Here is a 26,517-nt window from a genome sequence, read left to right as displayed (position 1 = left end):
AATACAAGAAACCTCGAATAGCCAAAGCAATCTTGAGAAAGAAGAATGGAAATGGAGGAATCAACTTGCCTGACTTCAGGCTCTAGTACAAAGCCACAGTCATCAAGACAGTATGGTACTGGCACAAAGACAGATATATAGATCAATGAAACAAAATAGAAAGCCCAGAGATAAATCCACACACCTATGGACACCTTATCTTTGACAAAGGAGGCAAAAACATACAATGGAGAAAAGACAACCTCTTTAACAAGTGGTGCTGGGAAAACTGGTCAACCACTTGTAAAAGAATGAAACTAGAACACTTTCTAACACCATACATAAGAATAAACTCAAAATGGATTAAAGATCTAAACATAATATCAGAAACTATAAAACTCCTAGAGGAGAAGATAGGCAAAACACTCTCCAACATAAATCACAGCAGGATCCTCTATGACCCACCTCCCAGAATACTGGAAATAAAAGCAAAAATAAACAAATAGGATCTAATTAAAATTAAAAGCTTCTGCACAACAAAGGAAACTATAAGCAAGGTGAAAAGACAGCCATAGGAATGGGAGAAAATAATAGCAAATGAAGCAACTGACAAACAACTAATCTCAAAAATATACAAGCAACTCCTGCAGCTCAATTCCAGAAAAATAAACGACCCAATCAAAAACTGGGCCAAAGAACTAAATAGACATTTCTCCAAAGAAGACATACAGATGGCTAACAAACACATGAAAAGATACTCAACATCACTCATTATCAGAGAAATACAAATCAAAACCACCATGAGGTACCATTTCATGCCAGTCAGAATGGCTGCTATCCAAAAGTCTACAAGCAATAAATGCTGGAGAGGGTGTGGAGAAAAGGGAACCCTCTTACACTGTTGGTGGGAATGCAAACTAGTACAGACACTATGGAGAACAGTGTGGAGATTCCTTAAAAAACTGGCAATAGAACTGACTTATGCCCCAGCAATCCCACTGCTGGTCATACACACTGAGGAAACCAGAATCGAAAGAGACACGTGTACCCCAATGTTCATCACAGCACTGTTTATAATAGCCAGGACATGAAAGCAACCTAGATGTCCATCAGCAGATGAATGGATAAGAAAGCTGTGGTACCTATATACAATGGAGTATTACTCAGCCATTAAAAAGAATACATTTGAATCAGTTCTAATGTGGTGGATGAAACTGGAGCCGATTATACAGAGTGAAGCCAGAAAGAAAACACCAATACAGTGTACTAACACATATATATGGAAGAAAGATGGTAACAATAACCCTGTATGCGAGACAGCAAAAGAGACACAGATGTATAGAACAGTCTTTTGGACTCTGTGGGAGAGGGAGAGGGTGGGATGATTTGGGAGAATGGCATTGAAACATGTATAATATCATGTAAGAAATGAATCGCCAGTCTAGGTTCGATGCAGGATACAGGATGCTCAGGGCTGGTGCACTGGGATGACCCAGAGAGATGGTACAGGTAGGGAGGTGGGAGAGGGTTTCAGGATGGGGAACACGTGTACACCCGTGCTGGATTCATGCTGATGTATGTCAAAACCAATACAGTATTGTAAAGTAAAATAAAAATAAATAAATAAATAAAAATTTAAAAAATAAAATGGGTTAATTTTCTTTATTTTTTCAGATATTTCATTATCTTAGAAATGCTTATTTCGGTATCTTGATGGTGTTGGGAAGAGGGGTGGGGCTTGGGGGTCCTATTCAGAAAAGGCCAGAGAGGGCAGTCCCTCTGATTCCTGGGATCAAAGGAAAGAGTGGCTGGTTTCCTGTCTGGAGGAGGGGTATTCACCACCCTCTCCCATGAGCTTGTGTTTCATTCAGGCCTCATTCCAATTTCTGCACTACAGATGTCGTTTTAAATTTTTCTTTGCAGTACATTGTCAGTATAATCAGCTAAGTATACAGAAGCATTGATCTAAAAATTTACAAGCGAAAAGTGTAAGTTTTGGGGTCAGATGGCCTTTTTCATGACTGAGTTGCAGCACCAGTCCTCCTGATCTTGGAGGGAGAGCAGTGAGCGCTCTTGAAGGGATATCTTAGTTCCCTGCCCATGGATGGAACCTGGGTACCCAAGATGAAACCCCAGGAATCCTAGCCAACACACCACCAGGGACTAAAGGCTAGAAGCAAAGTGACTCTGGCTCTTTCCCCCATTTGAAAGCAAGAATGTTTCAAGGAGGCAAAAACTGTAAATAGGTAAAAAGTTTACTATTAGAGACACAGCACAATGTATGGCAGAGCACACAGAGAAACAGGTTGTTTATTTAAGACAGAAGCAAGGCAGAAGTACGCCCCCAGAAAGAAAGGGTATGAGCATCCTCTCTAATGAGGAGGAGTGTGGTAAGCCAGAGCTAAGCAGAGACACACACCCGTGGTGGAGTGTGGGAGTCCCGGATGAGGGGGAGAGCAGTAAAGATGTGACATAAATTAACTTATACGGGACGGTCCTTCAGGGTCTTTGCTTACCTTTGGATAATTATCCTGTTAATTTCTTCACAACTGACTGGTCCATGGACCCTCCCCCAGGTGCGTGTGAAACTGTTTTCTAAGATACATCCCTTCTCAGGGGCTTATGGGTGCATGTCCACACTTATTATGGGGTGGGGCCCCTCTCTTTTCCACCCCCAAGAAGCCTTCATGAGCATGTGTAGACAGGGAAGTCTTTGTTGAACTCAGGAGTGGGCACCTTATCTCTTTGCTTTAGCAGAGCTCAGCTTTTGCCGCTAGCTTTGTTCTTGGATATCTAGGTGAGAATAAAGCTTGAATTTTACTCGACTTGACAAACACCATGGGTCTGGTCCAGAGGCACATTATCTCCTACCTTACTAAGTGCAGATTCCCTTCCTCTCTGTGTCTTGGTTTCCAGACACAGAGAAGGTTTTGACTAGGTTATCCCTGAGGCAGAGTGAAGATGAACATCCCTTGTACTTCAAGGCAGGAAGAGGTTGGGGGAAGAATCTGAACATGGTTGGACAGCCACTCTGCCTGAAATGTCAGAAGGGATTAGAATTGTGCACGGTACATTCTCTGATGAGCCATCCACAGTCACATTGTCGTGGGAAGAAAGAGATCCTGGGCGGTCAAGGTCAAGGGTGAGGAGAGACTACTGGGTGTAAGGCCACTCAATCTGGCCAGAGAAGCTGGTGCTTCCTTCCACTGTGACCTCCAAGGTTGCCTTGGTGAGAGGAGTCTTGGGTTTGGAAAGAGGTCCAAACAGGGCTCTACCTGGAGGAGGCATCAATAGAAGGAATTTGAAACCATGGGAGAGAATGAGCCCAAGCCTAGAGTGAATGCAAGGAGAGAAAGGAGCCAGAACTGAGGCACCTGCTCCCCTCTGTGGATGTCCAGGAGAGGAAAGGGAAGGAGGAGGCAGTGACCAGTGGGGTCATATGCGGCCGATGGTTGGTGGATATGGAGGGCTAGACATCTATTTTGGTGAGTCAGGGGCACTGAAGTTTTCAACAGGGGAGACTTGGAGACCTCCTTTTAGCCCCTGCCCCTGGAAAAGTAGGCTGTCCCCTCTCTTTTCTGTGTCAAGACTTCCAATGTGAAGACAGTTCAGAACTTTATTCTGAGGAAGGAGTTCCATAAGTGGCCTGCCTTGTGGCCTCATTCCGTGGCTCAGTAGGGAAGCTGTGAGCAGCAGAGGGTCACCTTTTTACATCCCATTCATCTGGGTGATAGGTGTGCATATGTGTGCCTGTGTGTTCATGTATGTAGATGGTGTGGCCTAAGTGGTGTTTAAGTACACAGGTGTGGCCAGCGCATATGCCCAAGTTCTCCTTTGTTTGTATCAGTCTCCATATGAGGGAGTAAATAGGTGTGCAGATATGCTTGTGCAAGGAGGAAGACATGAACTGCTGGAAATGCTCATCCCACTACTTCAGTACTTAGTTGGCTTGAGTCCATAGGAGCCAACCCTATGTCTCACCAGATCAGGCCTCTATACACTCTGCACCTTCTCTTTTTTCAATCCCTGAGGTTTGATGAATAATGTGGATTCAAAGCTGACTTCAGAGAAAGCAGAGAAGGAGAAGGTGCAGTTGGTGGAGAGTCCCAGGGCACAGAGCACTCAGGTGTGTGCTCCAGGAGGACTCAGCCTGATTAGGATCCAGGCTTAGGGAAGAATCTCTGCTTTAAATACCTAAGCAGATGCAGGGAGAGTGCAGAACTGGCCAGACACTGGAGGCAGCCTGCCCCTGCCAGACTCAGAACATCTTTAGGGTGAGATTCTCGGTGGCCACACACCAAGGTCAGGTCCCCAGCAGCCTTGAACCAACAGGCAGCATCCCACCGCCTCTCTCAGGGTCAGTCCTGGATTCTCTGCTGCTCTGGGCTGTGCAGCTGCTTCTCTGTGCACTTGTACACCTGGCCTCACAGAGGGAAGAAATGCATCATGGGTTGGGTGACCCCTTGTCTGTCATAGGAATCTGCCCAGAGTAGGCTGGAGTGAAGTTCTGCTGAACTGGTGACATGGACCGCATCCTCCTCCTTGTCTAGTGCATCTACTTGAGCTCCTGGAGCACGTGGGGGCCGCTCTGTCCCAGCCCTGTCCTTAGCCCCGCTCCTGCCCCAGGTCTAGGTCTAGTCCCAGTCATGGTCCCAGCAAGTCCAATTTAGACCCAAGCCCAGAGAACTCCAAGCCCAGCCCAGCCTCAGTCTGAGGTCCGCCTTTGGTGGCAGCTCAGGGTCGGGTCCAGGAGCTCACCTTTCCTGTACTGAGACACTGTATTCGGGAGGCGTTGTACTACTCCCTCTAAGTTTGTCATCCGCTGCCTCAGAGTAGCAACTTCTGCAGGAGAGAGAGGCCAAGTAAACACAGATCCAGCCTGGGGTCACTCAGAGCCCAGGGCTCAGGGAAGGGTGACGCATCCTGGGGATGGGATAAGGACATGGGAGGCATGAGATGAGGTGCTGAACTGAAGAGGGCCTGCTGGCCCCTCTGCACCCACTAGAGCCCTCAGAACTTTCTTACCTGGGACTGAAGTCTCCCCCTTTGCTCCTTTTTCTCCAGGAGTACCTCTGTCTCCCTTCAGTCCTGGGGGGCCCCTGGCTCCTGAAGGCCCCTGTGGACCGATGGCCCCAGCAGGTCCTGGGATCAGAGAAGTAGAAATGGATGAGTGCTGAACATACATTTCAGCATTTTCATACCCACTCCCCACCCTCAAACATGGACTTCCTATCCCCCAGCCATACACCCTCCACCTTTACAAATATCCCTCAGTGCCTGGATCCTCTGCTTGCATCCTCTCTGCACACTGACTGTCCCTTAACCCAACAACCAGCCTTCCCTGAATACACAGTCCCTGCTGCTCATAGCACCCTCTCCCTGGAGACAGACATTTCCCAGAGCCCAACACTGGCTCTCTCCCTGGAATGCCAGCTCTGACCTTGAGGGTGGTGGGGTGGGCACAGGAGAACATGAGCCCAGCCCCACGTCCATTGCTCACCTGCTGCCCCAGCACTTCCAGGGGCTCCGGGCTCACCAGGGGCACCTCTCTCTTCTTTGAGGCCTGTGGGGCCTGGGGAGCCCTGCATGCCTGGGGCACCCACTCCTCCTGAAGAAGGAACACATTAGAGAAACATGGCTGAGAGTGTGCTCAGCAGGTACCATTTCCTCAGCAGTGCAGCTTGTCACCAACAGGTCCAGGTGAGAGCATGACCCGGGAGACTGTTCCTGACCACTTGGTCTCCTCTAGGATATCCAGTCAGTGTGGGAATGTTGGGGGAGAGGCCCAGGCCAGGCCTACCAGGCAGGGAGGTCCCAGGCTTTCCAGGCAGTGTGCACATACCCTGGTCCCCACCAGGGCGGCCAACATCACCCCTCCCTTCTCCCTCCCTCACCCGCCACATATCACCCTCCTACCTTTGGGCCCAGGTTCTCCTTTGGGGCCTGGTGTGCCTGGAGGTCCCATGCTCCCCTGCCTCCCTGAGGGGCCCTCTCTTCCAGCTGGACCAGGCATACCTGGAGGCCCTGGGAAAAAAGACCAGCCTGGTTAGTGGCACTGAATCTCCTTGGGAGTGGGAGTGCATAAAAGATGAGGCTACAAGATCTTTAGCCTCCTCCTAAAGATGTTGCCCCCCGAGAAGCTCCAGTCTTCCCTGAAATAACCCAGTGCAAATTGAAGGCAGGAGGAGAAGGTGATGACAGAGAAGGGGATGGTTTGATGGCATCACCACCTCAAGGGACATGAGTTTGAGCAAACTCCAGGAAATAATGTAGAACAGGGAATCCTGGCATGCTGCAGTCCATGGGGTTACAAAGAGTCAGACGGGGACCTAGTGACTGAAATACAAAACAAGTGTGCTTCAGTGCCTTATCTCTTGGCCGTTTCCATTCATTTATTCTACAAGTATTCACTGAGATTCTACTACATACAAGGTGCTGTCCTAAATGCTGGGATTACTAGTGAAAAAAAAAACTGATAAAACAAAACCCCTTCCTCATGGAGCTTAAACTCAACTATGTAGAAATACTTAACCAAAAGGAAAAAGTTTAACACATGATAATCAGATCAGAATAAGTGCTACAGAGGTAAATTAAAGCATAGAGAATTGGTGGAGGTGTCTTCTAAATAGGATGGCCAGAGAGGGAGTCTATGAGTGAAGCTGTGAAGGGGGTGAGGAGTGAGCCATGGGGATGTGCATGCTCAGAGCAAGGACAGGGCCCTGGGGAGGCAGGGGGATGTGCGTGCTCAGGGACCAACAAGGAGCCAGTATGGTCAGAGTCCAGGGAGTGTGGGAGGGGGGAAGGAAATGAGCTCAGAGAGATCAGCAGAGCTGGGTGGTGGGGATGCTGTGGCCTGTGAGGTTTTACTCCCAGGGGAGAATTGCCGCCCTGGACGGACTCTCACTGAATCCCTCTGGGCAGGAATCTCAGAGGCACTGAGGAAAGAAGGAATTGTCCCTGGAAATACAGCCCCCCAAGCAGGGTCCAGGTGTTACTGGCCCTGCACGACATGTCTGGAGCATCACCAAGTGACCCAGCACCCCCCTCTACCTCTGCTCAAGGGTCTCTCCTCTCAGGCTCATCTTGTCCTTTACATCAGGTTCTTGGGAACATGTGTGTCAGAATTTGTGGGGGAGGTTGTCCCCAGTGCAGACTCTGGCCCCACCCAGCCCTGCTGGTCAGGATCTGAGGATGCTCGGATCTCCAGGAAATTCCCAACCCGTCACCATTGAAGGAACCGGTGCCTGGATCTGGGGAGCCAGTGTGGAGCCTGGTCTTGGCCCGACTGTGCACTGTTCTCTCTCCAAGCACCAACCCAAGGCCAGGCTTGGAAAGCACAAGAAAGAGAAGTCTGGGGTACATCATGCAGCTGAGGGCCACTGTAGGGAAAGTCCCTACCCCTCCCCTGCCCTGGGATTCAATTCAGGACCCTCTGGGAGGTAGAGAATGCTAGTACCTTGAATCAGTTCAGTTCGTTCAGTTGCTCAGTCATTTCCGACACTTTGCAACCCCGTGAATCGCAGCACGCCAGGCCTCCCTGTCCATCACCAACTCCCAGAGTTCACTCAAACTCGCGTCCATCGAGTCAGTGATGCCATCCAGCCATCTCATCCTCTGTCGTCCCCTTCTCTTCCTGCCCCCAGTCCCTCCCAGCATCAAAGTTTTTTCCAATGAGTCAACTCCTCGCATGGGGTGGCCAAAGTACTGGAGTTTCAGCTTCAGCATCATTCCCTCCAAAGAAATCCCAGGGCTGATCTCCTTCATAATGGACTGGTTGGATCTCCTTGCAGTCCAAGGGACTCTCAAGAGTCTTCTCCAACACCACAGTTCAAAAGCATCAATTCTTGGGCACTCAGCTTTCTTCACAGTCCAACTCTCACATCCATACATGACCACTGGAAAAACCATAGCCTTGACTAGACGGATCTTAGTCAGCAAAGTAATGTCTCTGCTTTTGAATATACTATCTAGGTTGGTCATAACTTTTCCTCCAAGGAGTAAGTGGCTTTTAATTTCATGGCTGCAATCACATCTGCAGTGATTTTGGAGACCCCCAAAATAAAGTCTGACACTGTTTCCACTGCTTCCCCATGTATTTCCATGAAGTGATGGGACCAGATGACATGATCTTCGTTTTCTGAATGTTGAGCTTTAAGCCAAATTTCTCTCTCCACTTCCACTTTCATCAAGACGCTTTTAGTTCCTCTTCACTTTCTGCCATAAGGGTGGTGTCATCTGCATATCTGAGGTTCTTGATATTTCTCCCGGCAATCTTGATTCCAGCTTGTGCTTCTTCCAGCCCAGCGTTTCTCATGATGTACTCTGCATAGAAGTTAAATAAGCAGGGTGACAATATACAGCCTTGACGTACTCCTTTTCCTATTGGGAACCAGTCTGTTGTTCCATGTCCAGTTCTAACTGTTGCTTCCTTACCTGCATATAGGTTTCTCAAGAGGCAGGTCAGGTGGTCTGGTATTCCAATCTCTTCCAGAATTTCCCACAGTTTATTGTAATCCTTGAATACCACCCAACTATTGAATATACTTCTAGGCAGCCTTATTAAGGTCCAGTTCTTTCATGCTGGAAGCTACTTTCTGTCTGTAAAGGACAGTCAGATACTTACAAAGACTGGGGTGTGTAGGAACCAGCAAGAAGGATCCTGCAAATGTTACTCATTTCCTTCTTCCCCAACCAAAATACAAACTAGAGAAAGTTCAAAGATCTCAATTGATTCCTCCCACAGCCCTGGTTCAGTGCCATGGTGATGCCCTTGTCCTGTTGCTGGTTCATTGAACTCTCACTTCTTGCCAGTAACACCCAGATCTTCTCCTGTGGGGCAGTGTTTCTCAGACACTTCCCTTAATAAGCAGTATCTTGGGAAACCTCAGGAGAATCCACCTGATTGCTGATTGCCGATTACAGCAAGAGGATGCAACATTATCCTAAAGCCTCACCAAAGAGGAAAAAAAGGGTGGTCGGGGGCGGGGGGGGGGGGAAGCTTGGCTCAACTATTTGTCACTGTGTGGTCATATTATTCCCATCCAAAGATGAGCAAATTAAGGCTCAGAAACACTGAGTGACTTTTCCCTAGGGGACTCTGTTGTTGAAACAGAGCTAGTAGACAAGCACAGCTGTGCCTGAAAAAGAAACTCATGTCCTTTTCAACTTCCATGTTGGGTTTCACTTAGTATCTTTGTGTCACACTTGTCTTCCCTATCAAATGAGATTCATGCGTCACTTGTTAGACTTTTGGTGGGATTAAATAAACTACTCAAGAGAACTCCTAAGCACAGGGCTGGACAAAGAAATATAAGCTTCCTTTCTTTCCCTCTGTAATGTATTGAGGGAAAATCCTTTCATTCAGGCTTGAGTTTGGGGCCACACTGCCTCATCCTTTCTCACTCATCATGGAGTAGAACTCAATTAAATATTAAAAATCTTTAACTTGGAGAGGAACCATTTAATTCAAATGGACAGTAGTTAAGTTCTAGAGCAGATGACTCCAAATACCAGTCATTTATTCTTTGTGCATTTTGGGTTGGTGGGAGTCAGAAGATTCTAGGGGAGGAATCAGGACAGCTGGTGATGAAGCTGGAGGCTCAGGGCAGTCAGTCTTAGCGAACCAGTAAAGCTGTGTTTTAGGTGGGCTCAAAATCTGGGTGAAACCCACCCATTTAGGAAGAAGATCATCTATAAGGCTTCCCCAGCAGAAGACCCAGTTTCTGGCTTGGTTACAATCCCAGTGCCCACCCCTTCCCACCAGGACAGGCCCATGGTCCCAGCTCTACCTTGATCCCCCTTCTCCCCCCGGGGGCCTTCTCTCCCATCTCGTCCGTCATGACCACGAAGGCTATCCGCTGGTGGGGCACACACAACCAGGGTGCAGGGATCGGTGAGTGTTTTCTCAGAATAGACATCCATTTCTTCGCCCAAGGAACTCTGGGACTGTGTGAGCAGGAGCAACATGGAGAGAGGGAGGAGAAGCATGTCCTAGGCAGAGGAACAGAGAGGGGGCTGCTCTTGGTCCAAGGACGAGGATTAGGGCTGGCCCAGCTCCTGGAGGGCAGGAGAAGCCCTTCCCCAATCTCCTCTCCCATCCTCTGGGGCCCAGAGCAGTGGGCTCTGAAAGCAGTTTAGGGAAAGCTAGGATAAGGTCTGGCCAGGGAGGACAGGAGCGGACCAGCCGGGCCTCCGTCCTGCTCTGCCAGCACATGGATCTATTCTCAGATGCTCTGTGTCATCCCTCTTTGGGCTTGTCATCCCTGCCAGGGGCACTGTGACCAGGATGTAGAATTCCTCACTGAGGCCATTGTCACCCCAGGAGGGACTCACTGAGGGCCCTCGGGTGGGACCCTTCCCTCTCTGGACCTGCTTATTCTTTTCTGTATCAGTAAGGTGGCTGACTTAGCTGTGACAATACAGACTCATTTCCTCTCACTTGCTGTTCTGGAGAGACTAGTATTGGAGGTCTGCAGTGCTGTCTGAAGAAACCCAGAGTCCTAAACTGGGTGAAATCTGTCCTGAGCACAGGATGGGTGCATGACTGTGTGTTTACCAGGGTTTGTCATTCCTGAGCTCCACGAGAAAAGTCCCTGGCATACCTAGAGTCTGTCCAGACTTCCAAGAGGAAGTGGGCCAGCGGCCTCATGGAGGAAGGGACATGTGAAACGCACAGTTAGGGGAAGGCTGGCTTCAGGGGAGGAAAGAGCAGATGTCCAATAGAGCTTCCAGTTACCATCAGAAAGGGACTGAGGAGCTAAGTGAGATCAGGGGTGGGTACAGGACATGGGTCAGTCCCACTGTTGGGCTTCTTTCTTCTCTGAGGCAGAAACTGTAAAGCTTTGACCATGGAAAGGGCTCAAGGGCATTGGAAAGACTTGAATGAAAGCCTGAGTGACCTGTGCAAACAAAGGACAGAGGGTCGCTGGAAGGCTGAGGTAGTGGGAGGGAAGGGGGTTTCTGGCCAGAGAAGGGCCTCCTTCCAAGAGGACGATGAATTGCATTTTCCACGGGGACAATGGCATCAGAGATCTGGTTGGATGTCACATCCAACTCTCCCCTTCTCCCAGCCCAGGAAACACATCTGTCACCAAACAAAAGGAACACAGTGCTGAGCATCCATTATTACCTTGTGCCCCTCCTCCAACACTCACCCTCCTAGACTGGAACAGCTATATAGACCCTGCCTTCCTCAGCACCAGTAGGATAAAGCACCCATTCAGGCAGGAAGATACTCACTGGACCCAGGAAAGCAAATTGAGAGGCTAGGACAGAAACACAGTTGCTTCCTCTAGGGTTTCAGAACCTCCACACAAATTGATGTTCCTCAACCACTATTGACTATTTATACCTGCGCAGTAACCTGAGGTTCCAGTGCCAGTTTCCAGAGAAAAGAACAAATTATGGCTTGTTGACTCAGTCAATTTCGCCCCCACCTGGGTTCTGGACACATTGCTGTTCATGGCACTAAACACACACGAGAGTTCAAAGAGCACCCTCAGCCCAGGATCGCATCGGTTCCTCACTGCAGCTGAGAGTTTGGTGGCAGCGTCCGTGTCTGTGTTTCGCGGATGTCCAGGAATCCAAGCTCCAGGGAAGACCAGCAAGCTGCACAATGACCCAGAGCTCTTGCAAAAGCAGCCTGCCTCTGCAGAGACCAAGAAACAGCACCCGCTCTGCCCATTTCTCTTCCTTCTCATCTCAACGTTACTGCTCAGACACTAGGAAAGAGCTGGGAGCTGCCTGGCAGATCTGAGCAGGAGTGGGGCAGGTAGAGGGGCTGCTGAGGCAACAGCCTGTAGGGGGCAGTGTCTGGGGGAGCTGCCACCCAACAGGGGCCACTCTTTTGCTTTCTGCTGTAACTAGGACAGCCCTCCACTTGCCTTTTATAGGATTGTTGTTGTTCAGTGGTTAAGTTGTGTCTGACTCTTTGTGACCCCATGGACTTCAGCATGCCAGGTGTCCCTCAGTTCAGTTCAGTTGCTCAAATTGTGTCCAACTCTTGGACCCCGTGGACTGCAGCAAGCCAGGCTTCCTTGTCCATCACCAATTCCCAGAGCTTACTCAAACTCATTTTCATTGAGTCGGTGATGCATTCAACCATCTCATCCTCTGTCGTCCCATTTTCCTCCCACCTTCAATCTTTTCCAGCATCAGGGTCTTTTCAAATGAGTTAGTTTTTCCCATCAGGTGGCCAAAGTATTGGAGCCATCCTCCCTTAACTTGACTGCCCTAATCTCTCCACTGTTTTAGCTGGTGTTGCTCCATTATGTGGCCCTAGTGGCCAGTTTGGATCCCCAAGCTGCTGATACACTGTTGTAACCATCAGAGGGAAACTCCCATTCCCAGTGACTGTGGGCTAGTGGTTAGCGTCTCTGCTTGTCTGTAGTTCCCTGTGACATTTCTTCCATCAACCCTTCCCTTAGGTCTCCACATCAGCAACCCGAGGTCTCCAGCCTCCCTTTTGGCCACCTCATTGGATGTGCTGACCTGCTCCTGGGCTTTGATGCTCCTTGTATGTTATGGAATCTATGATGTCAGCTTTCCTCAAAGGTAGAGAAAGGTCTTCTCTTTTCTATATTGCAGATTTTGGAAGCAAGATCCTGTAGCTCAGGACCTGGGCCCCTAAAGCTTGAGCTCTTCTCTATTCTATAAATAACACCCAGCCCCCTCTATTCTAGGATGTTCACACACCACCAAGAGATCTAATCAGCATGGAGGTTTAACTGAACCTTTGCTCTCCTCTCCCCACAAAGCCTAATTGTCAAATCTTATCCTGGTGACTAGACAAACTCTCCTTATATATGGTGGATTTCATTTCAGCAGTCCTGTACTTCATCTCCAGAGAAGGCAATGGCAACCCACTCCAGTGCTCTTGCCTGGAAAATCCCATGGATGGAGAAGCTTGGTAGGCTGCAGTCCATGGGGTTGCTAGGAGTCGGACATGACTGAAGTAACTTAGCAGCAGCAGCAGCAGCATACTTCATCTCTTCCTGCAAGTTGGCTTCTATTAACTCCTGCCTCTTAGACTGTCAAATACATCCTTCATGCCCTTGGACCCCATTATAGCACAGAATATGGTGTTTCCTTTGTGTGACTTCACATTCCAAGGGAGGCCAGTTCTATTTATGATCAAACCCAGACACTGCTGTGTCAGTGATACCCTTTGCTTTTCTCAATCCCACTGACACAGGTGAGAAGAATCAGATTTTAAATGGTGATCACAATGGCTTTCACATAGAGGATCCCTGGACCACCCTCTCTTCCCAGACAGAATCCTGAATGACTGCACAGTTTCTCTAGGGGCTGATCACTGGTGCCGTACTGCAGTCCTAGCAACATCCGCTGTCCCTGGTGGACTTCATTAGCTGCACTTTCCTGAGAGCTAAGCTGTGTAGCCTCCGGTATTTTTCCAGATGCTTGTGCACATTACTGGTGAAGCTCCCAGGTCAGTGGGCCCATGCAGGGTCAGGCCACTCAAGATGGCTTCCTCTTGTTCTCTGTTCATCCCCCTGCTAGACCAGTCCCTGCTTCACTCGCATGACCATCCAATCCTTTTAATTACAGGGCTTAATAGTAACTGCCTCCATGCTTGCTGCCCCGGCTGCTGGTTTTCCGGGTAACTGATGAGCCAACCTGATGTCAATACCCCTATAAATGGTAGGCTCCTCCCTCAAAGAGTGGAGATTGCCTCAGCGTGCTTCCTGCTGCCTGCTGAGCATGGCATGTTGTTGCTCGAGGACCCTTCCTCTTGGATGTTTGTCCGATGAGCTGTGGACTTCTTCCCCGCTGTCTCTCAGCTCTTTCTTCAGTCTCAAGGCTGGACACCTACAAGTGTGCAGGCCTGTGTGTTGCAGCCCAACAATTGGTGAGTCAGCCAGGAGACTGCTGAAACCCCCTATAAGGGCCAAAATTTTGATGAATACGGATGGGACAGGAAAAATTATGGGGTTAATCTGGGGTGGCCGTCCACTAGCATGTGGGTTCCTGTGGAATCTGACTACTGTAAGAGATATGTTCCTCTTCCATTATACTGATGACATCCTGCTAACCTCAGTCTCTTTCCCGTTTAAAAGTAGCAGCCTGGTGCTTTGGGTTTGACCTGACTGCATGGGGAGGGCTTGTGATACAGGCAAAACACAAGAGTCTGATTTTATTGCTTTTTACAAAGTACAAACATACCTCTGACCCACCACCTCTAAAAATTGACAGACACATGCTCTAGGGACATAAACTTAGGGACAGGATTGGGAATTGGATGGGGCCAGTCACCCTGAACCATTCATTTGGAACCTGTGGAAATGGTGAAATAATAAGAGTAGCTTTGGGCTACACACACACACACACAACACCCCCCACTTAAGCAGCCATGAAGTTCAGAAATGGACTGATAAATATGTCATACCCTGGAGATTTCACCTGCCCTACAGCCATACTACTGCCAGGCTAATTGAAGGATGAGTGGTCTACTTAAAAAACAACTTATACAGGAAACCCACTGTCTCAACCTGTGAACCAGCAGCCTAACTTCAGTCCCACAAACTTGTAACTAAATATTTCAGGAGCAATCACTCCAGGGCCTACGTCATGTTAACCAAAGGCAACAAGTCATCACCATCTGAGTTGAATGATTAACCACCCAAGGTCATTGCCAGCTAATGGTCAGGAAAAAAACTCACTTTTGTCCTTGCCACAGGATCTACCCTGCAGGGAACATATTGTAAATGGCCCTGGGACTGGTAGGGAAGTCCCCCATGTTTTAGGTTTGCAGCCCCGTGGGGGTTAGTATTAGTACCAGAAGGGGACTTACAGATTTCAGCTGGCCCCACCTAAGATAATGAAGCCAGGCCTCTTAATGGAGAAAGGCACCATTATATTAACACTGTGGTCTGTCACACCCTCTCCACTATTTGATACCGGCTATGGGAAATAGATGGGGAAGCAGTGGAAACAGTGTCAGATTTCTTGCGGGGGGAGGGGGGGAGGCTCCAAAATCACTGCAGATGGTGACTGCAGCCATGAAATTAAAAGACGCTTACTCCTTGGAAGAAAAGTTATGACCAACCTAGATAGCATATTCAAAAGCACAGACATTACTTTGCCAACAAAGTCCGTCTAGTCAAGGTTATGGTTTTCCCAGTGGTCATGTATGGATGTGAGAATTGGACTGTGAAGAAAGCTGAGCACCGAAGAATTGATGCTTTTGAACTGTGGTGTTGCAGAAGACTCTTGAGAGTCCCTTGGACTGCAAGGAGATCCAACCACTCCATTCTAAAGGAGATCATCCCTGGGATTTCTTTGGAGGGAATGATGCTGAGGCTGAAACTCCAATATTTTGGCCACCTCATGCAGAGTTGACTCATTGGAAAAGATTCTGATGCTGGGAGGGATTGGGGGCAGGAGGAAAAGGAGATGACAGAGGATTTGATGGCTGGATGGCATCACCGACTCAATGGATGTGAGATTGAGTGAACCTCGGGAGTTGGTGATGGACAAGGAGACCTGGCGTGCTGAGATTCATGGGGTCGCAAAGAGTCGGACACAACTGAGTGGCTGAACTGAACTGATGCGGACTGAGGTTGCATAATGGTACTGCAGCCCAAGACCAAAACTGTAGACAGGGGTGGGATTATGTCAGAATGGTGCTGCTGCTTGGATTTTCTTAATGGTCATGATTTTCCCTGCAGTGAGCCTGTTAAACATCTTATATTTCACCTCTAGTCCAAGCAGAGGGAATCTGTTTGCAGACAGGGCAACAACAGTAGCCTCACTACTGAATGAGTCTGATTGTTGGGTCCACAGCGAGATGCCTTTGTTGTCTTCCTCTGGAATTCCATGAAAAATTGACCCAATTAGTGCCTGACTCCAAAGTTAGCCCATCTTTTGGACTCTCAGCACTAGCTGCTGTGGTGTGTATTGTATCTATGGGATCTGTTTGCAGTGCACCTTGATATACCTGACCCCAGGGATATTAAGGAAGGAAGGGGTCCAGATATTGTGGGGGTCGGGCAGGTTACGTAGGGGATTAGCAGGCCATTCAAGATAGCTTTTCCCTTGTTCTCTCTACATCCCCTGCTCGACCAGTCCCTGCTTCACATGACTATCCAATCCTCTTAACTATAGGGCTTAACTAGAAACTGCCTACATGCTTGCTCCTACCTTAGCTTCTGGTTTCCGTGGTAACTGATAAGCCAACCTGATGTCAATTCCCCCTGTAGATGGCAGCCTCTCTTCCTCCAGTGTCACAGATTGCTGGCCTCTCCTGCCTGCCATCCATGGTGGCATGTTGCTCCAGGACCCTCCACTTCAGACATGCGGGATCCCCTGTCGAATGATCACTGATATCTTTTTCACTCTGTCTTCAGTCTCAAGGTAGGTCATCTACAAGGCTCGCAGGCCTGTGAGGTACACACAACAGCAGTGAACACGGGGCTTGAGTCCCAGGGAAGAGGCAGGGAGGGAGCACTGGGGCCTTCTGCCAGGGCATTCACAGACTACTTCTGCTCTGTTCTGTGTGCTGAGTTCTTTGATTCTAAAGCCATGTCTAGGGCAGAAAAAAACGGTGACACGGACATCAGAAGAAGTAAGAATCCAGTTCGGTTTCCCACCAATCTGTCAGGAAGAGGGCAATATCTCTTGGGCCTAATCTTGGGGTTGTATTTATACCCTTCATCTCGTCCTTGCAAACTAGGTGTAAATTCAGGGCAAGCGTCTAACCTGGCTAGCTGTGGCTCCTCCATTGGTTGGTTAAAATGGTGGACTTCTCATACACTATTACCTCTCTTTCGCTTCTGTTTCCTGAAAGTTGATGTCTTAATATCTCCCATTTTTTGAGTCCTAGGGTAAATAGTGATCTGCCTCTCAGAGGCCCATTTGAATGGATGGTCAAGAAAGAAAGTCCATGAAACGATGAAGGATTATCCTTGGTCTGTGTGTGCGTGGCAGGGGGAGCTGAAGCGGGTGGGGGGGTGGGGGAGGTGGATTATCCTTGTTTCCACCCCAATTGCCTCTGGTTGAAAAAGGTTATCTAAGTTATGAAGATAGTGGTTTGTGGTATATCAGAGTCTAAGGCCTTAGGTATATAGGTGTCCCTTAAAGCCTTTCCCCTATCTGCTAAGAGCTGTGATCCAAATGAAAAGCCACCTTCTGTGGCTCAGATGCCTCCATGATACAGACATGGATTGAAATTCATGCCTTCAGTGCCTGTGCCAACTTGATGTGACTACAAGTGGACATATGTTCAGACACAGGCTCCCACTAAGTCCAGATTAAAAACACCTGAGACTTTAATCAACACACTTCTTACAAGGCTGTACCAGGAGAGGCACTCTCCTGATGAGGCTGAATCTCCTTTCCTTCCATAAGGAACAGAAAAACACAAGGTCTGGCAAGCCAGTTGAAGGAGGATCATAAGTTCTTGGATACAAATGAATCTTTCAGAGACTCTGATATACCGCAAGCCACTATCTTCATAACTTAGATAACATTTTTCAACCAGAGGCAATTGTGTTTCCACCCCAACCAAGGATAAAGGGACTGACCCTAGATGATGAGGTTATCCTGAGGGGTAGAGGAGGGTGGATTTGGGGGCAGGGTCTGTATGGGCTCCCAGGGTTCTCTGGCCCAAGATTCTGATAAACAAATATTACCTTTGTTTCCATATTTACTTCAACTTACCAAACAGGCACTCCTCAGCACAGGTGTACCTTCCAGATAATGGATAAAGTAATAAAGAATGTGCCCAACAATCCTTCATTGTTTCATGGACTTTCTTTCTTGACCATCCATTCAAATGCGCCTGGAACCACTCAGCCACCTATGGCCACATGTGTTCCCAAGGAATGCACTTTAACTCCTAGGATTTGAGTTAATGCTGTCTTGGGCACCCAAAAGGTATCAAGATAAATATGGCTTCCTGGGAGTTCCCTGGTAGCCTTGTGCTTAGGATTCGCAGCTTTCACTTCTGTGACCCAGGTGCAGTTGCTGGTCAGGGAACTGAAATCCCATAAGCTACATGGTGTGGCCAAAACAAAAACCAGAAAAAGAAAAAAGTCTTCTTCCCCACGTGCTCTCAGATTGGAGTCCCTGTAACCCATACCTTATTGGTTTTGCTTGCTTTTGGTTGCAGCATGGGAGACCCTAGTTCCCGGACTAGGTATGGAACCCATGCCTCCCACATTGGAAGCACAGAGTTTTAACCCCTGGACCTCCAGGGAATTCCCCCATAGCCTTTGGGAACTCTAACATTTGCAAAAATCTTACCTCTAAGTTGCTTTACTTTATTTGTTGGTAGTCCAAATATGGCTTCTCCTAGAATAGTTTTCTTTCTAGCTCTCTTTGATGGCTAGATACATTAAGTTTTCTTTCCTTTTTATGTGGACTATTCCATTCAAAATTATTCTACAAGTCTGGTCTTTAACTGTCCTGTGTCAAACCCATCTGAAACATTACCAAAAACAGATCCTGCTCTGAAAACTGGGAAAATGGATTTGATTTTAATCTGGAGATCTCATGCTATTAATTGATTATTCCGTAGTACTGATTCAGTGATCAAGGACAATGTACCATCAAGTTGACCCTGTTGCTTGCATTCTCGACAGTGTTCACATGTGACTTCATTTTCTACTATGAGGTGAATAAGCAGGACAGTTTCCTTCCCCATCAGTGAATGGACCAAACCAAGTTGTCCTCCATTGGTAGAAGATACAGAAAAATTCATATGTAATCCTTCATATTCTATGATATAACATGCAAAAATTTCTTAGCAAAATACTTTATATACACTATTGATTCATCATGCGAGCCCAGGTTGTCTCTACCTTGACCCTGAGAGATAATGAAAGAGAAATTCAAGCATACCTGGATTCTAGTTCCTGGAATGCCAATTTCTTTTTTGATTGAAATACACTTGACACACAGCACTGTATAAATTCAAAGTGTTGTTGTCCAGTCTCTCAGTCATGTCCGACTCTTTGTGACCCCATGGACTGCAGCATGCCAGGCTTCCCTGTCCTTCACCATCTCCCGGAGCCTGCACAAACTCATGTCTATTGTATCAGAGACGCCATCCAACCATCTCATCCTCTGCTGTCCCCATCTCCCACCAAACCTAAAGTGTACAACATATTAATTTGATGCATGTGTATATTGTAATATGATTTCCATTGTTGTGATAATTAGCACCTCTATCATAAAACTTAATTTCTTTTTGGTGAATGAAATATTACATTCTAGTATCTTAAAATACATAGAATATTGTTGTCTGTATTCACTATGTGATGTATTTGATCTCTGGGACATATTTATTACTTATTGCAAGTTTGTACACGACAAAATATGTTCTAACTCCTCCCACCCCCCGCTGATTCCCCTAGAAACCGTATACTCTGTTTTTATGAATTTGGCTGTTTTTCATTTCCGAGTGTAAGTGATATCTTAAGTATTTGTCTTTCTCTGCCCGACTTATGTCACTTAGTCTAATGTCCTCAAGATCCATCCATGTTGTTGCAAATGTCAGGATATACTTCTTTCTTATGGCTGAATAATATTCCATTGTGCAAATGTCTATATCTCATGTTCTTTATCCATTTATTTGTTGATGGGCACCTAGTTATTTTTATATCTGAGCTATTAAGAATAATGCTATAAAAAACATAGGAGTGCATATTATCCCTTTAAAAACCTGTTTTCATTTCCTTAGGTAGATCTGTTTAATTTTTTGAGGAATCTCTGTGCTGTTTTCCATAGTAGCTGAACCGACTTGCATTCCCACGGAGAGTGTACACAACAAGTTCACTTTTCTTTTCCTTCTTGTCAAAACTTGCCATCCCTTGTCCTCCTGGTGATAGGCATTCTGAAAGGTGTGAGGTGATAGTTTATTGTGGTTTTGAGGCATATTTCTCTGATTAGTTACCTTGAGCATCTTTTCATGTACCTGTTAACCATTTATGTGTTTTCTTTGGGAAAATGTTTGTTTCATCCCTTTGCCTATTTTAAAATCAGATTGCTGTTGAGTTCTATGAGTTCTTCACATGTTTTGGATATTAACCACTGTACTTGGTTTGCAAAAATTTTCTCCCGTTGCTTGTCATTTCAGTTAATTGTTTCTTTTGCTGTGCAGAGGCTTCTAAATTTGATGTGGTCACATTGGTTTTTTGTTTTTGTTGTGTGTGCCTTTGGTGTCATATCTAAAAACTCATTACCAAGACCAATGTTGAAGAACTTCCCCCCTGTTTTCTTCCTGGAGTATTATGGTATCATGTCCTATATCTATGATTGATCTCGAGTTAATATTTGTGACTGTTTTCTGATAGTGGTCCAGTTTGATTGTTCTGCAGCTTGATCCACTGACTGAAGAGACTGTCCTTTCCCCACTAGGTGTTCCTGGCTCTCTTCTCAAATATTTTAAAAATATTTATATGGTTCATTCTGGATTCTTTGTTCTGTTCTACGGGTCTGTGTGTTTATTTTTATTCTAGAACCATATTATTACTCTTGATTGTGGTATATTTTTAAATCAGGAGGTGTGAATCTCCAACTTTGTTCTTCCTCAGAATTACTTTGGCTAGTCAGGGTCTTTTGTGATCCTACAAATTTGGGACTTTTGTTTCTATTTCTAAGAAGAATTCCATTAGAATTTGAAAGGGATGGAATTGAAACTCTAAGTGTTGACCTATATCTATAAATCTATTTTCTATATTTAAATCTATGACCATTTTAACAATATTAATTCTTTCAATCCATAAACATTGAATGTCTTTGCTTTTGTTTTTGCCTCTGACTTCTTTCAACAAAACTGTGTACTTTTCATTGAACAGATATTTCACTTAAGTGATTAAAATTTTTCTAGGCATTTTGTTGTTTAAAGCTATTGAAATGTGCTAGTTTATTTCTTTTCCAGATATTTCATTTTTGTTATATACTAATACTGATTTCTGTATGTTGATTTTTTTTTTTCAGTTTTACTGACTTTGTTTCCAACAGTTTTGGTTTGTCTTTGGGATTTTCTGTATGTAAAGTTATATGCAAGGGATGACAATTTACTTCTTTTTTATTTAGATGCATTTCATTTCTTTGTGTTGCCTAAATATTCTGGCTGGGACTTCCAGTGCTATGTTGAATAAGAGTGATAAGAGAGTATCTTTCTGGCTCAGCTGGTAAAGAATCTGCCTGCAATTCAGGAGACCTGGGTTTGATTCCTGGGTTGGGAAGATCCCCTGGAGAAGGGAAAGGCTACCCAATCCAGTATTCTGGCCCGGAGAATTCCACGGACTGATTAGTCCATGGGGTCACAAAGAGTCAGACACGACTGAGAGACTTTCACTTTCACTTTCCTTGTCTTGACAATGATCTTGGAGAAAAATCTTTTAATTTTTTCACCATTGTGTAGAGTGTTAGCTGTGAGTTTGTCATAGATGGCCTTTATCATGTTGAACTGCATTTCTTCTATACACAATAGGTTGAGGATTTTTATCATGAAATGATGTATTGTGGCAAATAGTTGTCCTGCATCTATTGAGGTGATCACATAATTTTTATCTTTCATTCTATTAAAGTGATGTGTCACAGTTATTAAGTTGTATATGTTGAACCATCCCTGCATCCCAGGGATAAATCCCGATTGGTCATTTTATAAAATCCTTTTAATGTGTTCTTGAATTTGGTTTACTAATATTCTTTGCATCTATATTCATCAGGGATATTGGTCTATATAGTTTTCTTTCCTTATACTGTCCTTATTCGGCTTTGGTATAAATGTAATTCAGGCCTTGCAGAATACATTTGGAAGTACTCCCTTCACTTCAATTGTCTGCAAGAGTTTTAGAAGAAGAATTGGGATTAATTCTTTAAATTATTGGGAGAAGTTGCTAATAAAGCAATCTGGCCATGAATTTTCTGTATTGAAAGTGAAAGTCACTCAGTCGTGTCCGACTCTTTGTGACCCCTGTGGACTACAGTCCATGGAATTCTCCAAGCTAGAATACTTGCATGGGTAGCCTTTCCCTTCTCCAGTGAACCTTCCCAACCCAAGGATCAAACTCAAGTCTCTGGCTTTGCAGGCAAATTCTTTACCAGCTGAGCCAAAATTATTGTATCAAGTTTTTTGCTTGTTTTTGGTCTATTTAAATTTTCTATTCCTGATTCAGTCTTGGTAGGTCATGTGTTTCTAGGGGCTTACTCATTTCTTCTAGGTTATCTAATTCATTGGCATATAATTGTTCATATGCTCTTGTGATCCTAAGTATTTCTATAGTATCAATTGTAATACCTTCTCTTTCATTTATAATTTTAGTCATTTGCTCCTTTAGCTAAAGTCTTGTCAATTATTTAAAATGTTTCAGAAAAACAAGTTCTTTGTTTAATTAACCCTTTCTACTGTTTTTCTGGTTGCTATTTCATTTGCTTCTGCTCAGATCCTATTTCCCACCATCTGTTAACATTGTGTTTAATTTGTTCTCCTTTTTCTAGTTTCATGAAGTATAGATTTAGGTTGTTTATTTGTTATTAGCCATGTCTGACTCTTTGCGACCTTATGGGCTGCTGCACACCAGGCTTCCCTATCCTTCAATATCTCCTGGAGCTTGCTCAAACTCATGTCCATTGAGTTGATGATGCCATCCAACCATCTCATCCCCTTCTCTTCCTGCCTTCAGTCCTTCCCAGCATCAAGGTCGTTTCCAATGAGTTGGCTCTTAGAATCAGATGGCCAAAGTATTGGAGCTTCACATCAGTCCTTCCAATGAATATTCAGAGTTGATTTCCTTTAGGATTGACTGATTGGATGTCCTTGCAGTTCAAGGGACTCTCAAGAGTCTTCTCTAGCACCACAGTTCAAAAGCATGAATTCTTCAGCAATCAGCCTTCTTTATGGTCCAACTCTCACAACCAAATAAGACTATTAGAAAAACCATAGTGCCGGGAGCCAGCGTGAGGAATTCCACCCGTGACAAGGTCATGTGGCAAGAGCTCTGATGGCAAGGCTAATCAGACCTCAGGTTTTCCCCCTGGAATTTCCTGAGCATCCACCCTCCAAAAAATAAGAATCTGCCTGCTTTTCCACTCTTCTGATATTCTCTGGGAAAAAGTCAATTCAGGGTTTTAGCCTTCTGCATTTGAAAGGGATGTTTCAGTTAAACCCCCTCTGGTAGCTCTCTAGCTTGCCTAACAGGTTCCCCAGACTTCTTACAGCCTGTGGCACAAAGCTTGAAAGCATCTTAAAGATACAGAGCCTTTTCTAAAGAGTTAAAAATCATATTGGTGACGGGTTTTCACTGTTGACTCAAGGATTGCTGCCAGACCTCCATATTCTTTATCTTTTACGCACCTGGAAGGATGTTACTCAATGTAAGCAGGATGTAGAAAAAGATACATAGTAGTTTTGATGTTAGCAACACTAGAATTTTGAGTTAATTGCTTCTCTTTTGCTGTAAATCACTGTACTCCCTCTACTTGTTATAAGTTGTTATATCTTTGCTGTATAAGAATGTAACTTTATTTAGTGCTTTATGAGAGTGGCACCAGACCTTGGGAAGATCAACACAAATAAGTCTTCTGGTTGACAAACCCTTATCAGAAAAAAGGCTGTAAAATGTTAATTGGCCCTTTTGGATGGAAGATGATGTAAATTACCTAAGACTTGTGTATACAATTAGGTATGCAGAGAGAAAAGCCTGGTTTTAATAAGAGTCTGGACTGCTAACGCTGCATTACTTTGTGTTACCCATTGATCTCCATGTTTTATCAAAAGTATAAAAGGCCTTCTGAACAATAGAGGATGGAGCCAGTCACTGGACTGGATTCCCCCATGTCTCTCTCTCTTCTTCTTTACTTTAACTTCAGGCTGAATTTCCATCTGGGGCATGGAGGCTCGCCAAGTCTACTTACTTGCCCTGGCTGTTAAGACCCGCGCAAAAGGGAGCCTAAGGTGAGTCAACCTTAGATATTCAAGCGAGCGCCAGTGGCCCAACGTAGATGGTGCAAATTCCTTGTCTGGAATTTTATTGGTCTTCCGCGTAATCCAAGCTATTCAGCCCTCTTTCTCCACTTAATTTTCCTACTACACTATTGTTTCTTAATCTAATCTTATATCAATCAATAAATAAGTTTTTCTCACGCCAACGCCGTTCACCCTTCGAATTCCCTGGATCAACCGGGGCTGGACCCCAGCACCATAGCTTTGACTCTACAAACCTTTGCTTGCAAAGTTAAGTCTCTGATTTTTAATATACTGTCGAGGTTTGTCACTGCTTTTCTTCCAAGTAGCAAGAGTCTTTTAATTTCCACAGTGATTTTGGAGCCAAAGAAAATACAGTCTCTCACTGTTTCCATGTTACGTGCCATGAAGCCATGGGACTGGATGCCATGATCTTCATTTTTTGAATGTTGAGTTTTAAGCCAGCTTTTTCACTCTCCTCTTTCACTTTCATCAAGAGAATATGTAGTTCCTCTTTGCTTTCTCCCATAAGGGTGGTGTTATCTGCATTTCTGAGGTTATTGACACTTCTCCCAGCAATCTTGATTCTAGGCTGAGCTTCATCCAGCCTGGCATTTCACATGATGTACTCTGTGTGTAAGTTAAATAAGCAGGGTGACAATACACAGTCTTGACATACTCCTTTCCCAATTTGGAAGCAGTCTATTGTTCCATATCCAGTTCTGTTGCTCCTTGACCTCCATACAAGTTTCTCAGGAGGCAGGTAAGGTAGGCTGGTATACCTTTCTCTTTAAGAGCTTTCCACAGTTTGTTGTGATCCACAGTCAAAGGCTTTGGCATGGTCAATAAAGCAGAAGTAGATGTTTTCCTGGAACTCTTGTTTTTTCGATGATCCAGTGGATGTTGGCAATTTGATCTCTGGTTCCTCTGCCTTTTCTAAACCTAGCTTGAACATCTGGAAGTTTTTGGTTCATGTCCTGTTGAAGCCTTGCTTGAAAGATTTTGAGCATCGCCTTGCTAGTATGTGAAATTAGTGTGATTATGCAGTAGTTTGAACTATCTTTGGTGTTGCCCTTCTTTGAGATTGGAATGAAAACTGACCTTTTCCAGTCCTGTGGCCACTACTGAGTTTTCCAAATTTGCTGGCATATTGAGTGCGTCACTTTCACAGCATCATCTTTTAGGATTTGAAATAGCTCAGCTGGAATTCCATCACCTCCATTAGTCTTGTTCATTGTGATGTTTCCTAAGGCCCATTTGACTTCACACTCTGAGTCTCTGGCTCTAGATGAGTGATCACATCATTGTGGTTATCCGGGTCATTAAGACCTTTTTTATACAGTTCTCCTGTGTATTCTTGCCACCTCTTCTTAATATCTTCTGCTTCTGTTAGGTCCATACCATTTCTGTCGTTTATCATGCCCATCTTTGCGTGAAATGTTCCCTTAGTATCTCTAAATTTCTTGAAGAGATATCTAGTCTTTCCCATTCTATAGTTTTTCTCTATTTCTTTGCATTGTTTATTTAAGAAGGTTTTCTTATGTCTCCTTGCTATTCTTTGGAACTCTGCATTCAGATGGATATATCTTTCCTTTCCTCCTTTGCCTTTTGCTTCTCTTCTTTACTCAGATATTTGTAAGGCCTCCTCAGACAACCACTTTGCCTTTTGCATTTCTTTTTCTTGGGGATAGTTTTGATCACCAGCTCCTGTACAGTGTTACAAATCTCTGTCCATAATTCTGTTTATTTGAGTTTTCTAATTTCTTATTACTTGCAGTTATCTCTAAATCTTTCCTTTCAGAACTAATTTCACAACATCCCCTAGGATTCAATATGTGTATTTCCGTTTTCATTTAGTGATCATTTTTTACTTTTTTGGTTCCTTCTTTGGCCCAGTGATTGTTTAGAAAGGTGGTGTTTAGTTTCCACATATCTGTAGATTTTCCAGCTTTCCTCTTGTTGATTTCTAGTTTCAAAGCATTGTGATCAGAAAAGATAGCTGGTATGTTTTAGATCTTCTTAAATTTGCTAGGATTTGAGTTCTGTCATATGATCTACCTAAAAAAATGTTCCATGTACTATTGAAAAGACTATGAATTTTGCTATTGTTGGATGGAATGTTTTATATATATCTGTTACATGCACTTAGTCTAAAGTACGTTTCAACTCCAACATTTTTTTGTTAATTTTCTGTCTGGATTATCTATCCATTGCTAACAGTAGAGTACAGATGTTCCCTACTACAGTGGTTTGTTGTTATTTTTGTTCTTGCCACAGTATGCAACTTGTGGGACCTTGGTTCCCTGATCAGGGATCAAACCCATCCTCCCTGCAATGGAAGCACAGAGTCCGAACCACTGGACATCCAGGGAATTTCCTCCCTTGTTATATAGTGTTCTGTTTCTCCTGTTTTTATCCAGCCAGTCAATCTGTGTCTTTTGGTTGATGAATTGAGTCCATTTATCCTCAGAGTCCATTTATATTTATAACACCAACTCAATGGACATGAGTTTGACCAAGCTCCAGGAGTTGGTGATGGACAAGGAAGCCTGATGTGCCACAGTCCATGGGGTCACAAAGAGTCAGACATGACTGAGTGACTGGGT

At 45.2% G+C, this 26,517-nt stretch overlaps 1 protein-coding gene across 8 annotated transcripts; it reads right to left on the bottom strand.

Annotated features, from left to right (window-relative positions):
- Window positions 1–1,627: 1,627 nt before the first annotated feature.
- Window positions 1,628–11,335, bottom strand: LOC138430320 (collectin-43-like). Of its 8 annotated transcripts, XM_069572461.1 has the most exons (8): window positions 11,218–11,323; window positions 9,768–9,969; window positions 5,896–6,003; window positions 5,480–5,587; window positions 5,005–5,121; window positions 4,738–4,821; window positions 4,278–4,397; window positions 1,628–3,254 (listed from the first exon to the last, which is right to left on the bottom strand). In XM_069572461.1, the coding sequence occupies exons 2-8, from the start codon at window positions 9,964–9,966 to the stop codon at window positions 3,133–3,135; spliced, it is 858 nt and encodes a 285-aa protein (XP_069428562.1). In that variant the 5' UTR covers window positions 9,967–9,969; window positions 11,218–11,323; the 3' UTR covers window positions 1,628–3,132. The 8 variants fall into 8 exon arrangements, with proteins under 8 accessions (XP_069428562.1, XP_069428563.1, XP_069428566.1 ...); XM_069572462.1 differs by lacking the exon at window positions 4,278–4,397 and having other exon boundaries at window positions 11,218–11,335; XM_069572465.1 differs by lacking the exon at window positions 9,768–9,969 and having other exon boundaries at window positions 11,218–11,317.
- Between the last annotated feature and the right edge of the window lie 15,182 nt (window positions 11,336–26,517).

Source organism: Ovis canadensis, chromosome 25 (assembly GCF_042477335.2).
Source record: "Ovis canadensis isolate MfBH-ARS-UI-01 breed Bighorn chromosome 25, ARS-UI_OviCan_v2, whole genome shotgun sequence".
Lineage (NCBI taxonomy): Eukaryota > Metazoa > Chordata > Mammalia > Artiodactyla > Bovidae > Ovis > Ovis canadensis.
Note: the sequence above shows the minus strand (reverse complement) of the source record. Positions and strands in the feature narration are given on the sequence as shown.